A 14,170-nucleotide genomic window follows, 5' to 3' on the forward strand; every position below is an offset into this window, starting at 1 on the left:
TGTGTTTTAGAAAAGTGCAAACAGTTTCATATATCTGTCAACACCATTAAATGACAAGAAGGCACTAGTCTGATGATGAAAGCGTTTAACTTAGAGTTTAAATCTAGTTGTTAAAGCTGCAGAGGCAGATTTGTGTCCATTTACGTAGATGTTTATATGAAGCTTAGACTCCAGATTTTGTGATGCACCATGCGGGCAATGAAATAATGGCTTCTTCTCCCTAGTGAGATTCACATCCTTTCCAGGTAGCCTGTCAGAACTATTGATAAATGTCAGACATGAAGATGTTGAGATGTATTGCTGAATTTTATATTATATGCATCATGACTATTATAATGTTGTTGTTGTGTGACACCAAAATTAAAATACAAAAAAAAACTGAGAAAATATAACCCACATGGCCATGTTGAACAGCTACACCCTTTATTTTTAACCTTGTTTTACTATTGCCACTGTTACACAGTGACAAAGCTTATCATGTCGCTTATGGTCCTCATCTATTGCACTTTGGTCAGGATGTGGATTTCAGAAGATTGAACCAAGTGCTTGGAAAAAATACTGTAGCAGAGCCATTAAGCAAATGGGGGAAACAACCTCGTTGTAGCTCAGCGACTCTGGTTTTCTAAACACGAACCATTGTGGCTCATGGAGCAGATCCTCGTTTGTGGTTCATCCAATCACACACATGGAAACTATGTAGCTGAAGGCAGCTCATCGGTCCAGAGACTAACAATGAGTCTAGAAACAGAAAATGCAAATTTTCATAGACTTTTTTTGTTTTATTGACCCTCTCTGGTTTCGTTAGCAAAATCAGTGACATGACGTTTGATCGGCAAATGTTGAAACCAGAATGTGTGTTTTGTTCTCTCCGCATCACTGACATCAGATCAATACAGTGTTTCTGTGTACTGGATATATTTTGAACTGCTGTAACAAACATGCTATGAAATGTGGTTAAAAATGAATTGTAAATATTATTCTTATTTACTGATACTAATTCTTAGTCACGTGTATGTGGCAGGTTGAATTCTTGAACTCTGTCATCGCGGAACTGCAGCGCAAGAACGTGGACCTGAAATTGAAGCTGGAGAAGATGGCAGAGGCAGCACTTAATGGGAACACAGCCAGTGAGATGGACAACCATGAAAGGTGGACTGCATTTTCTTCCTCCCCTCCATCATCCGGTCTAATACTCCGGAGTATATATGCTTTAACTCTGCTTTCACAAAAGATGTTTTTTCTGCCAGCACATGCAGGTTTTCATTCCAACCAAGCGGAAGCCGTACCCGAGACTTTAAACTGGTGGAATCAGGTGTGGCTTATGCTTGATTGGAATGAAAACCTGCAGCCACACTGGTTGTTTGTGGATAAGAATCATGTCATAAACTTTGTTGGCAAGCCAGAAAAACAGTCACTGAGGTGTTTGTGAAAAAAAAGCTTTTATAAGGAAATTTTATATTCTCAAACTATTCCGACATTTTAGTAAAATGAACACCTTGTCTATTTTTATATACAAATTATATCATATACATATATATATATATATATGACTGTGGCTGTATGCCGTCAAGTTACACAAACAGCTCCTCTTGGTTTTCTATCTCCAAAGCTACAGCACAGGCAAACAACCAATCACCAGAGCTGCACCAAACTTTATTTGAGATTTATTACTGATGATGATAAAGCTAGTCTAGATACCAAGCTAGATAGCTAATACTAGCTAGAACTACTGAGAGCATTGTGTGAAAGCAGCCCAAATGTTCACTCATGCACTTTAAGGAAACAGAGGGATCTTGTATGATCACAGACATTTGTTAAATCTGTTTTTAAAGAGATTTCCTAGTGTGGCTTTGATTTTAAATCGGATGACATGAGATGATGTGCTCCTAAATCTAATCTAAATTTAATTTAGAAAATTTACAGGACGTCTTATTTAGTCATTAACTTTAATAGTAAAGGTATCATGCATTTTTTTTTCTGCAGCTTGTCCGAGTCTAAAGCCAAAAAGAAACCACCACCGCGGCTCTTCTGCGATATCTGTGACTGTTTTGATCTCCATGACACTGAGGACTGTCCCACACAGGAGCAGCTGCCCGATTCTCCTCCTCATACTACCTACCACGGCAGTGCGAGTGAAGAGAGGCCGTACTGCGACATCTGTGAGGTGTTTGGCCACTGGACCGATTCGTGCAACGATGACCAGACCTTCTAAGCTTGCAATACACTTTTTGCAATACCGCACACGCCTTCAACAACACAACAAGTGTGGAAATGTCCATCTGTAGTGTGTGTGTGTGTGTGTGTGTGTGTGTGCGTCTGTGTGCGCATGTGTGCATTCACTCAGTTGCCATGCCACTTACACTCAGTCCTCCGGTTTAAAAAGACAAACAAACAAACAAAAAGAAACCAATTGTGCATCTTGTATTTAATTGCTTTAAGTTGTATTCATTTATGAAAAAAATATTGAATTCTTAAAGAGACTGTTAAAAGAAAGATTTTCATCTTGTTTTTTTTTTAAATCTGTGTGTTGATTTTGTAATGTGGGTGATGGAGAATCTTAGCTTACAGTCACCATTAATTTTCGGACCTGTTCCAATCACCGCAGCATCGTTGTCCTGAGTGTTTGAAAGGAAAGGGCGCTACAATGCTAATGCACTTTACTCCAACATCCTCTTCCCTGATTTTCAGCTTGATGAAGAACAAGATGGTTTCGTAAACAGAATGTACTTCAAGGTTATATTGATGCTGTTACTTTTTAGTGTTTTTTGGGAATATTATACATCTGTACAAAAGGAAATAAATATTGTTTAAATCCTGTTTTTGTCCTTGACTGATTAATCACCACTTCTATGAAGACCTATTGCACACATTAGTAAGGAAGAGTGTAGATTAGCCAGTTCTTTACTGTAGATCGTTTAGGTTCACATTCATCTACGTTTGTTTGACATGTTCTTTTTTTTTTTAAACACTTGAATCAACTTTATGGTGTAGCTTTCATTAAGCTGACAGAACTGATGTGATTGGCCAAGATTGTGGGTTTCCTCAGATGTTTTTTTTTTCCGTTCAGTTCACAAATATTCTATGAGTAGGATCAAATATCAGGTTTTTAACTTTCTGGATGATGTCTTGAGGTGTCTCTTGAACCTCCTTCCTCATGATGCCATGTAATATCTGCTGTGCTAGTCTTGTTCTCAATAATACACACCCACATTATGCTGCCACCATCATGCTTCATAGCTGGTGATGCTGTTCTTTAGTTTAAAAGCCTCACTTTTTCCTCCATGCTCTTCCTCCACTGATCTTTTTAGCCAAACAGGTTAATGTGTTCAGAAAATAGCAAAGGTGATGCTTAAGTGAAGGCTTCCTGCAAAAAGCAAAATATAGTTTAGCATTTTTATACCTGTCTTGGAGTATCAGCAATAGCCTTTAAGACCACAGTGATGTAGAACTCTCTTAATGGTGGATGTACATACATTGTTTCCTGATGCTACCAAGTCCTTCACCAGTTCCTTTGTTGTTGTCTTGGTGTTAACATTGTGTTAATCTGTGTCTCCATCCTGAATGATTGCACTTTGCAGCTGAGCTGGTGGAAAATGTTCTCTACTTAACTCTGAAACTCTGAAAGTGTCTCCAAAATTAAAAATGTGCATTGTGCATGTGGAACCCAACAAAAAGAGGCAGGGGATGCTTTTAACTCTTGTATGGTGACAATTCATTCTTTAAAAAATGTCTTGTTCATGATTAAACAACCAGAGGGAACAAAAAGTTAAGTGCAGGCACATAACATCTATTCTGAACTATTGACTATCATGCCGATGTTTTTAGCCCTGACACTCGTACACCATGATGTAGAGTTTAAGCCTTGCCTTGGAGCTATTAGGTAAACTAAAGAGAATTAATCAGAGAGTAATTAGGTTCCCAATAAATAAAAGACATTTATGTTCAATTCAATTCACTGTATTTGTATAGCGCCTTTTACAATAAACATTGTCTCAAAGCAGCTTTACAAAAGAAGAGAAATAGAGAAAGGAGAAGAAAAAAAATTAAATTAAATTATTAAACTATTTTATCCCTAATGAGAAGCCTGCGCTGACGGTGACAAGGAAAAATCCCTGTGATGATATGAGGAAGAAACCTTGAGAGGAACCCGGCTCAGAAGGGAACCTCATCCTCATTTGGGTGACACTGGACAGTAAATAATGTAACTGTAACTGATTAATGTCCTTTCTACAATAACAATCAAGGGCCCATGAGGAACTATTAGGTCAGTGTAGTTTCTGAGGTCATTATAGACACTAATTCTTTGCTGTCACAAGCTGACAGATGAAATAGCAGATCTGTGACGGTGTGATAGTCTCCAGGTGGCTCTGTCCACTGCTGTCTCCTGGTCACAGGCTGTCCACACAGATCCATCCACAGTATCAGTGAGCACCACCAAGCAACGAGACTCTGACCAGGGGTAGAGGCAGTGGTCAGACTGGAAACTCAGAGCACTGGGAGCACAGGAGTGGGGTGTATAGCTCGACAGAGAAAGACAGAGAGATAGAGAGATTAAGAGATTAAGTATGCTAGTATGCTTATGACTTCTTTATGTGGCCGTTTAGACAGAAAAAAAGAAAAAAGTGTTACCTTTGTAGCTTTAAAACAACTGGTTAATTGTTTTTTTTTTTACAAGAAACCCAGCAGCATCCGCCAGACCACATTAAAAGCGGCACTTCCTCATTCTAGACACAAGATGGCGCCAGTTGTTTGTAACCCTGCTGTCTGCTGCAACGCTCGTTTTCAATACATTCGCAATGAAAACTTCACTGCTTCGAAAAGGAAAAAAATGGTTTAAAAACAAATAAACAATAAATAACGCGCGATTATGATAATAAATAATAAACGCACAAAACAAAAACGCGCCAAGCGGAAACCGGAAGTGCGTGTACATGGCGCCAAGTGTGAGCTTGTTATGGAGTTCGCTCGGGGAGAGCCGTCATTATACGGACATGTGTAGTGTGTTTCTGTCAATATAAATGCAACGTTTGGGTCTAGTGCATTTTCTTTTTGAGTTTTGGGAAACGGTGTTGATTTTCAGTCATGTGGAATAACGTGGAGTTTTTGTTGAGTGAGGACACGAACACGGTGCGGCTGAGCGGGGAGCAGGAGCCGGGGAGCGCCTTGTACCAACTGGACACTCCGGTGAAAATCTCCACCTCGGAGCAGGTGACGAGCTTCATCACCTGGGACATTCACTCCGAACAAAACAACAAGGCTGTAGGCTAGTTAAAGCAGTTTAGCCTTAAATGACACATAACGGTGATGGCTTTTGACGTTGAGAACCAAAAGCATCACGTCACATACAAGTTCACTTTCCATTGATTCACTGCACCGGGAGAGGTGGTGCGATCTGATATTAGGAAAAAATAACATCAACGATACCTAACGGGTCTCAAGGGCATTTCTACAGCACACGATATACAATAGTGTGGCATTTAAAAAAAAAAAAGTTTGTAATTTTAAAAAAAATTAATTCGCATGTTGTGAGATTATTTATCACGGTATCGATATTATATCGTCACGTTGATTGCTCCAATTGTAACTGAACCAGAAAGAGGGGGAAAAAATGCTTAAAAAATACAAATACAGTAAACACGTTAAGCAGCTGATGAGAATATTCACTTAACTACATGTATATTTTTATTATTATTTCTTAAATAAAGGTGCCCCCTAACTCCAGGATCTGTGCCTTCAATGATGCGACTTGCTGCGTTGTTGTGGCTGATAGCACTGTGGTCCTCTTCGACCCCAGTTTCCAGACTGTTCTGCATCACCTATATTTTGGTAAACACGCCTACAGCCATCTCGCCTCGCCATTTCCTGTCTCAGAAGCAAGGACCTGGCACTGGATAGTAGTTTATTCATTTGAGAGTCACATTAGTTTTGGGATTGTGATTGTTTATGACATGTCTCTTATTTTAGTCTTGTTTGTAGTAGATGTACAGTACATTACTGCTAAAGTTAGTGAAGTGAATCTGGTTAAAAGTCTCGTGTGTGTGTTACAGATACGTTAGTGGATGCTGTAAGCGTGTGTCCTCAGGGACAGTTTTTGTTCGTCGGCGAGAGAAACGGCAATCTTCACATTATATCCATCCCACTGAAGAAGACCATCCTGAGTAAAGTAAATGCGATCTTTTAAATGAACATCCATATAATAAAGCGTTCAACATTCTCAGCTCCATTTATGTTAATGTAAAAATATATTTTTAATTAGTTTAATAGCTGTTTAGTAGTCTGTTGTTCTATGACACTGTTTGTTTCCGTCAGGCTCTGCAGCAACCTTCCTCAAATGGTCATGAATCAACCTACAAGAGCTTCATTCTGCATGAAGCACAGAGCTCTCCAGGTGCTTTGAGAACCGAAACATATCACTGCTGGCTGCTTCTTAAGGATATTTTATAATCAACCCAGAATGACCTCTTAATTACGTGCTCTGTAAACTAACACGTTCTTATAAATCCTCTTATCCATCGAAGAATGTCAGTCAACGACAAACAGATTGATTATTTATTTATTTATTTATTTATTTATTTATTTATTTATTTATTTCCAGTTACATGTAAACATAGTGGGGCATTCTATGTGATCTTGACATATTCCTTTCTTCTACAAAATGTTAAATACATGTTTCCTAAAAGAAAACTTCACCATGTCACTAGTTTTAGTCGTTCTTTGATAAATGTTTTTTTTTTTTTTATTATTATTATTGAAGTCAGTGTTTTCAGGCTCAGATTATGTGGCGTTGTTACTCTAGAAGCAATAACATTAGAACAAGAGCATCAGTATAAACCTGTGATTAGCCTTGCAGCTGAAGCTACTGTCAGAGCTAGAAAGAAAAGAAAGAAATAGCTGCTGTTCTGGGAAACTAATCATTATTTTCTGACCTGTTAAAATCGAGAATTTAACACAGCAATGTATAAATGTGTAATGATTTTCCCTGCATGTCTTTTGTCCACTTGGTTTGTCTCTGATTTTTAGGGTTATACCATCTTTTTGTCATTGTTCACTATGGACTCTTTCATGTGTCCAATCTTGCGCTGGAGAAAACACAGAAAGGTTTGTGAAAGTTTCTGCTATTCTGCACAAATCAGTACAGCAGAGTCACTGTTACAGTCTTCTGTATTTCTATTGGTATGCTTAAACCCCCCCCCCTTTTATTTTATGTCAATAGCACTTGAAAACATGGACCTTAGTGCCTTAAATGAGGTACATTTTGTTTGAATGATATCATTTTTACCAATTTTTTAAATGTGTATGAAAGTTTAACTGCTCATATTTTTCCCCCCTGCAGATCCAAAGGAACATTCACATGGACTACTTCTCCACTAAAGAGGTCTGTAAAGAGGGCAATATCTCAGTAGCGCTGGCCAGCTTCGGCAGTGAAGTCCATCTCATGATCGGGGTAATTCTTACAAAACCATGCCTGATTTATCTATTTTTAAACTGTGACATTCGACATTTAAAAAAGATCTGTACCTGGTGATAGTATGTCTGTAACCTGCTCAAGCCTTGTCAATTGACCACCTAAGCATCTGAATTTCCATTTTCCAGTACTTGTTCATGTTTCTTGGTTTTCGGTCAACTCTCTGCTCTGTATATGGCCACTGGTCTAATGACCGTTCTATAGAACTTGGATTTCAGACGTGATGGGATCTTGTGATCCCATCTTGCAGTATTTTGGTGCCATTTTATCCATGCTGTGTTTGCTCTCATTTGTATATTTTGTATTGTGTCACCATCAACTGTGACATAGAATCCAAATTTTTAATTCTGTTACCTTGTCAGGTTGTCCATCCAGGTCCTGGGTTGTTTTTTTTTTTTTATTCCTCTTAAACTACAGTATTATTGGAACAGACAAAACCGATAGACTCCTTCCATAACGTTAAATACATTTATCCCTTTCCGCATATTAGAACAAATGAATATGCGAGTGAATTGAGAATTTCAGCAGCTCGGTGGTATAATTTCCTTTACAGAGCTGTTAGTTCTGTTCCAGTAATGTAATTGGACTAGTGCCTTTCCAAGAGTACTGTATAGTATAACTTGTCTGTGTTTGCTACAGAACATTTCTAATTTTAGCAGTAGTTCATTATATTGAATTTGTTCCTATAATTAATACAGGATGTCAAGATGCTGGCATGGCAACATGCAATGCTCTCTCCAAGTGTGGTTTCTATGCGCTCTGTTTTCACTGACTGATTCACAGTGTTGTTTTGGTCAAGAAGTCATCTTTTGTGCTGCAACCTGAGGTTGTTGGTATGCTGGGATTTTAATTTCTCTCTGTTTTTCAACTTTGAAAGGCTCATGGAGAAACAAGCATTTCCCAATGGTGCATGGAGCGTGATCAGAGGACGCTGACGCTCGGCAATGTTCTGGACTCCACTTTAATGCCAGGTAAATGAATGAGCTTTGTATCAAAATATAAAAGCATTAAACCTGCCCTGGAAGTTGATATCGTTACTGGATGTGTTTTTCTGCCTCAGGTGTAAGGAAGATCCAAGTAGTGGACAATTTGATGTATATGCTGAATGAAGAGGTGAGAAACAAATCTTTTTCCATCTGTTCATCTGACAGATGATCAGTTACTAATTGCCAGCAGTTTAATTCTCATTGGATAATGCTGGTCAAACAGAAAAAAGCCTTGTCGCAGTATGTTCAGATTTACATTTTCTCATTTGAGTAACGAGTCGGAGAAAGAAACAATTTGAAAATCTCCTCAAAGAAATATCCCTGCATTGTTATGGCATTATTTTCTTTCTGTGTTGTATTCAGGACCTGCTGAGTTTGTGGGACACTCGCTCACTGGTCATGCTGTATTGCTGGCCTGATCTCCACATCCTCGACTTCCTGCTCATTGCAGAAGGAGACTCGGCATCCATCGGGACGTAAGTGTCTGCTGTTTTCATTCGTTTGGTATGGTACTGTGCCCGTTCGCTTTCTTAAACACAAGAACATAAGCGACTTTCAGTTTAAAGCCAAGAAATAAAAGCCAATATGGCTGACCAGAAAAGGATTCAGAAACTTCTTAAGTTGTTTCTGGGAGCAGTTAATTATTAGGAAATTTACAAACCTAGGGAGTGTGAGTTAGCAGAGAGCACTAAAGTAGACCGTTGTCCTGTCATATTCCTTGCATCTCTGATGCGATGAGCTATTTTTAGCTGTGTGGTTTTATGACTGTTCTGTTTTAAATTTAGCAAAATAAATAAATAAAAATCTGCTATTGGTGTAAATCCATTAGAATTTGGGGGTGTGTACTGTTATACCTGGTTAACAGGTTCAGGTTCACCTGAATCCTTACTGAATTAGTTTGTTTTTTGCTCATTTAAGCAGATGACATTTCTGTTTAATTCCAGACAAGAGAGCACCAGCATGAAAATCATGACTTTGACTGCAGCCGAGAACAAGGTGCGTTTGTTATTCTCGAGTCTGTCGTTTGTTATTTTATGTTTATGTAAATACGTTTCGAATGTATAGTCTGCAGATTTTCTTGTATTGCCCACTACAAAATGTCTGAAAGATGTCCGAGCTCCTGTCATTCCCTACCCACTTCACTAATTGTAGCTATACTGTTCCTTACAGCTATGTACCTCAAATATGTGTAATATTAATCATTTTAGTAGTTTTGATATCTTTGAATTAAATAACTCAGTAGCTTAATTTGGTTTAAAACATTTACTAATAATTTCTTTTTTTTTTTTATCTTGACTGGTTCTAGCCTCATCTGAGGAAGCTTCTGGTTCAGTCCCTTCCTACTATGGAGGTTCTTTACTCACTTGAGGTCTCGGCAGTGTCCTCGCTGGTACAGAATGCCATTAGTATGGTAAGTCTCCAACAAGAACCAGATTATACAGTTTAAATAAAAACGTCACAGATATTTTTCCCTAATTGTCTTCATTCTCTGAATTAAATTAGGATGTCCTCTATTTGCTGGAAGGCATTTCAGATAATTCAACAAGGTGAGCTGGAAATACTTGGATTTTTGTCTGAAAGTTCTTCAATATTGCACAAACCTATGAATATGAGGAGGTATATTTAAGCATGTAATTATGATGACGCAGTAGCCCTGTTAGGAGTCACGCAGTGTGCACCCGCTATAACAAGCAGCACTGTTGTACAAGTAGTCTTGGTGCAGTTTTTGAATTAGGATTAGTCTGATCCGAGAGAATGGACACAAAACAATCAAATAATTATACCGAGTTTCTCTTGCTCATGAACAGAGCATGACAAAGGATGAGGTCTATGATTGAAGTGCAGAATTGTCTGGTCATGTGTCTAGAAAAATGAGAGAAACTAAAGTAGATTTTGCTGCTGATTGTAAATGTGTGAGTTTTCGTGTGTGTATCCATATAAAGCAGTGATGAGGGATCACCCTTGGGTTTGGTCCTGAGATGCTTCACAGAGGCTCTTCCAGAGAACAGGTATAATAATGTACTGTATATATTTTCTATCAATCTAGTTATTAAAATCTCTTCCACAGTTACATTGTCCACTTGTGATGTTTCCTACCTTCAGGTTAAATAGACTTCTCTACAAACACAAGTTTGAAGAAGCTGAGAAGTTTGCGATAGCCTTTGAGCTTGATGTTGAGGTAAAAAAAAACAAAAAAAAAAACCCTTTCTTCTGATGTGTATTTATACAATCCAGGCTACATTTTGCAAGGAGCTTTTGGTGTTACTCAGAAATGAGCACTAAAATGCAAAATCTCATTCACTAACAATGCATCGGACATTTAAAGTCTGTCTGGAGCGAAGCAACCATTTAGGAATGAACGACTTTTCGGGTTTTTGTTGATTTCAAACAAACAAAATAAATTTGTCTCCACCAGGAAGCACATCTACAAACTAGCAGTACGTGATGATGTTTTTTTTCGTAATAACTGGCAAACTTGTCTTTGTGAACACAGCCTTGTGTTGATCTATCAAACAGCATCTTATATGTTTTTGTTTTTTTTTTATCTTCTTTTTCTAGCTGGTGTATAAGGTGAAGTTGGACTTTGTGATGGAAAAACTGGCTTTAGTGTCACTCAACGATCAAGGACATGAAGTGGGGGCGAAGCTTGTTGAGGAAGCCAAAACAAACTTGATGAAGATCGCGGTACTATATTAAGAAGAATAAGTAATCTTTCATAAGCAGGAGAATTAAACCTGTGTGCATATTGTAGGTGTGTGTGTGTGAGAGAGAGAGAGAGAGAGAGAGAGAGAGAGAAATCATGTCAGTACTTTGATACCTACTTTTTTGATACTTTTACTTTCTAAAACCTGCCAAAGCTTTAGACAGAAGACTGTCTAATGATCACTTTTTTTTTTTTAAAAACAACGGGTGGATATAAATAATGCATAAACATTTTGGCATGAAAAATCAAATACAGGAGATGTTGTATAGCAGATAAAATATTTAAGTGTAATTTACTTTTTTCTACTTGAAAGTTAAAGACTTTAAAATGCTGTTTCAGATGCGTGTGAGATAGGAAGGATTAGGGCAAAAAGTAGTTTTCAAAATTATTTACAGTATAAGAAGTATTAAACACTGAATTGTCTACAGAATAAATCATCGAGTGGGAATATTACCAGGAAGCACATGCCAAAATGGTAAAACACTCATGTGATGTAAGTTGCAGAAGCCACAATGACGTGTAATACCCCCTGCATGTATCCCTATGTTCTTGCCACCAGGATGAGCAGTATGTGGTACAGTACTGTCTCAACGCTTTCTGGCCCACACTCACTACAGCTGAGGAGATGTTGAACTATGCAGCCAATCGCTTCCCATCATCCCACATGCAGTCAGCTCTGGCCAAACTTGCCACCTTCTGCAACCTCTACGGTTCTGACAAATTTAAGTACGTTTTGTTAGCTAGTCCTTGCAGGCATGGGCTGGGATTAAATGGCAAGAAACATTCCAAAACAACTTAAAGTTTTAATGTCAGTGTATTGCAGATTTAATGTCTTTATACTTGTTGAAAGCATCGCTTGTGCTTTAAATAATTAAATGCACAGCTTTTCACTCAGCCCAGATTTATTTATTCACCCTTAGTGTATGTATTAGTGAAGTTTTCTCCTTTAATGTGTTTAGTGGTGTGTCCTGGATCGAGTTTCTAAACAGCAGAGATTACCTGAAAGAGATACTCACCCTTCTTCGAGGGGGAAATTTCAGCAGAGCACAGTACCTGTGGCTCCGGCATGAGGTACAGCTACACACAATCATAGACATGTATATCAGTTGTCAACTAGGAATGCTACTAAACATTTTCAGACAAAAAAAGGCGTAAAGGTTAAAATTCTGAATGTTTTCTCCAAAATGGGTTTAAGCATCTCTGATTTTAATGGCTAGCAGTGGTAATGATGAGCCTTGTTTGTTGTTTAAGTTTAGCAAAATAGTTTTTGTATAATTGTTGTGTTCCTTAAAGCATGAAAGAAAATCATTGTTTTAGTAGATTAGTAGGGCACAGTGTAATCATTTTACATTTTGGTTTGTCCTGTTCAGCAGACGGACGTTATCATTAATTAGTGTTTTTCACTATATTATCTTGCAAGTGTTTTAAATTGTTTATTTTGTTTCTGAAATCCAGTTGGAATTTGGTGACATGTATTTGTTTCTACATAAGAGACGAGCAGACTTGCGTTTTGTTCTGAACATTAAGTTTATAGCCAATAAGATACAAGTAAAATTGCATAAACGGGCAATACAGAATGATGTCAAGATCATGTGAATCTTGGATAATGATTTCATTTGCTCTTTTCAGGCTGAGTTTGTGGGAGAATTTAATGAGAAATCCATGCAGGCGTTGTTGAACTCCATCCCATCAGACATCCCGTCTCAGGAACTCTGGATGTGGTTAAAGGGTGTGGTGGTGCCCTTCATGTGGAGAGTGTTGCCTAAAGGACAGGTGTGAGATATAGCGTTAATGGTGCCAGTTAAAAACAACATAGAGCATTTAAACAACATAAAGCAACATAGAGCATCTGGGTCTAAAAGTTTTTCAGGGCTAGAACCATCAGTTACAGATCTTTTTTTCTTTTAGCAACAATGATTAAACCATGTATGACACATTAGTGGTCCTTACTTATTCTGTCTGCATTCTCCCCAGTATTACTAAAACATTTATTTATAACAACGTTATTGTGCATGCTGGCATTGTAACTGCATTGTGCACATTAACCTGAGGTGTGCATGTGCAGATAATCCTGGCTAAATGGTTGGATCTGCGAGCAAGAGATCTGGAGTTAACAGAGAAGGTATGAATTAATGCGTACAGCACAGACATGTGAAGTAGAATTTCAATTCTTTATTTTAACTCTTTGTTTTCTTTGTTTTGTTAATTGTTATGTCGCCTCTTTCAGAATGGCTGGCCAAAAAATGGACTGATGCTCGCTGAACTCGGCCTCCCGTCCTTCTGGATGTCCACAAATCTGGTGCCGTTTTTTTTTTTTTTTAAGAGTTAATTTGATGGGAGTCAGAAGTGTTTTGGCATTAGGCATATGATAGTCCATATTTTTCCAGCTGGCATCTTTCTAATAAAATGAATGTGAATTAAACTGAATTAAATTGAATAGGTAATGAGTCTAAGGTTTTGTCTTTTTTGAAATCGCTGATTTTTTTTTGTAACACAGTGTATGTGATTGGTTGGAATTTGTACTTTATAGATTGAGGACTGTGAGACGGAGGAAGTGGAGCATCTCAAGTCGTTGGTGTCAAATCTTCGGCAGCTCTGTGACCTCTACTCCAAATACAACTGCCGTCTCTCACTGTCTGATTTCGAGATGGTATGTGAGCAATGTATCAGTACTGACTACAACTCAGAAACCTCACTCATTCACTCATGCGGCGATTTTATCCCTGTACATCTCCGGTCCCTGTAGTACGAAGCCGCCTGTAGGCATTCCTACTACTGTATGCCATAGTAATAGCATTTATCAGTGGGTGGTGCAGCTAGCATTCCAAATCACTTTTCTTCCTGCTAAATTGAAATATTCTGGCGGGAATGTATACATGTATCGTATCATATGAGATGAAGGTGAAGAAGCGTGTGCTCTACTGTCTTCACTCTCATTGGTCGCTCTATATTTGTATCAAGTTAAACTTTTCTCCGATTTTTCACATTGCTGGACGCACCCACACCTAGTCACCA

At 38.2% G+C, this 14,170-nt stretch overlaps 2 protein-coding genes across 6 annotated transcripts in view; both read left to right on the forward strand.

Annotated features, from left to right (window-relative positions):
- Positions 1 to 2,816, forward strand: part of clip1a (CAP-GLY domain containing linker protein 1a) — a 29,417-nt gene extending 26,601 nt beyond the window's left edge. For all 4 annotated transcript variants that reach the window (XM_058374783.1, XM_058374784.1, XM_058374787.1 and 1 more), the window contains 2 exons: positions 1,022 to 1,149; positions 1,984 to 2,816. In XM_058374783.1, the coding sequence (XP_058230766.1) occupies positions 1,022 to 1,149; positions 1,984 to 2,212 (357 nt within the window). In that variant the 3' untranslated portion in view covers positions 2,213 to 2,816. The remainder of the gene's footprint in view (positions 1 to 1,021; positions 1,150 to 1,983) is intronic.
- A 2,094-nt stretch (positions 2,817 to 4,910) lies between these two features.
- The window catches only part of kntc1 (kinetochore associated 1), a 36,182-nt gene continuing 26,922 nt past the window's right edge, over positions 4,911 to 14,170 (forward strand). Inside the window, exons 1-22 of one of the 2 annotated variants that reach the window (XM_058375457.1) lie at positions 4,911 to 5,208; positions 5,706 to 5,826; positions 6,048 to 6,163; positions 6,310 to 6,388; positions 7,021 to 7,098; positions 7,214 to 7,248; positions 7,334 to 7,444; positions 8,343 to 8,436; positions 8,526 to 8,578; positions 8,815 to 8,927; positions 9,396 to 9,447; positions 9,758 to 9,862; positions 9,955 to 9,998; positions 10,395 to 10,460; positions 10,555 to 10,630; positions 11,011 to 11,136; positions 11,715 to 11,881; positions 12,115 to 12,226; positions 12,785 to 12,928; positions 13,221 to 13,277; positions 13,383 to 13,454; positions 13,686 to 13,805. In XM_058375457.1, the coding sequence (XP_058231440.1) occupies positions 5,083 to 5,208; positions 5,706 to 5,826; positions 6,048 to 6,163; positions 6,310 to 6,388; positions 7,021 to 7,098; positions 7,214 to 7,248; positions 7,334 to 7,444; positions 8,343 to 8,436; positions 8,526 to 8,578; positions 8,815 to 8,927; positions 9,396 to 9,447; positions 9,758 to 9,862; positions 9,955 to 9,998; positions 10,395 to 10,460; positions 10,555 to 10,630; positions 11,011 to 11,136; positions 11,715 to 11,881; positions 12,115 to 12,226; positions 12,785 to 12,928; positions 13,221 to 13,277; positions 13,383 to 13,454; positions 13,686 to 13,805 (2,067 nt within the window). In that variant the 5' untranslated portion in view covers positions 4,911 to 5,082. The remainder of the gene's footprint in view (positions 5,209 to 5,705; positions 5,827 to 6,047; positions 6,164 to 6,309; positions 6,389 to 7,020; positions 7,099 to 7,213; positions 7,249 to 7,333; positions 7,445 to 8,342; positions 8,437 to 8,525; positions 8,579 to 8,814; positions 8,928 to 9,395; positions 9,448 to 9,757; positions 9,863 to 9,954; positions 9,999 to 10,394; positions 10,461 to 10,554; positions 10,631 to 11,010; positions 11,137 to 11,714; positions 11,882 to 12,114; positions 12,227 to 12,784; positions 12,929 to 13,220; positions 13,278 to 13,382; positions 13,455 to 13,685; positions 13,806 to 14,170) is intronic. The other variant, XM_058375458.1, reaches the window with a different exon arrangement.

The sequence above is a fragment of the Hemibagrus wyckioides genome, linkage group LG22 (assembly GCF_019097595.1).
Source record: "Hemibagrus wyckioides isolate EC202008001 linkage group LG22, SWU_Hwy_1.0, whole genome shotgun sequence".
Lineage (NCBI taxonomy): Eukaryota > Metazoa > Chordata > Actinopteri > Siluriformes > Bagridae > Hemibagrus > Hemibagrus wyckioides.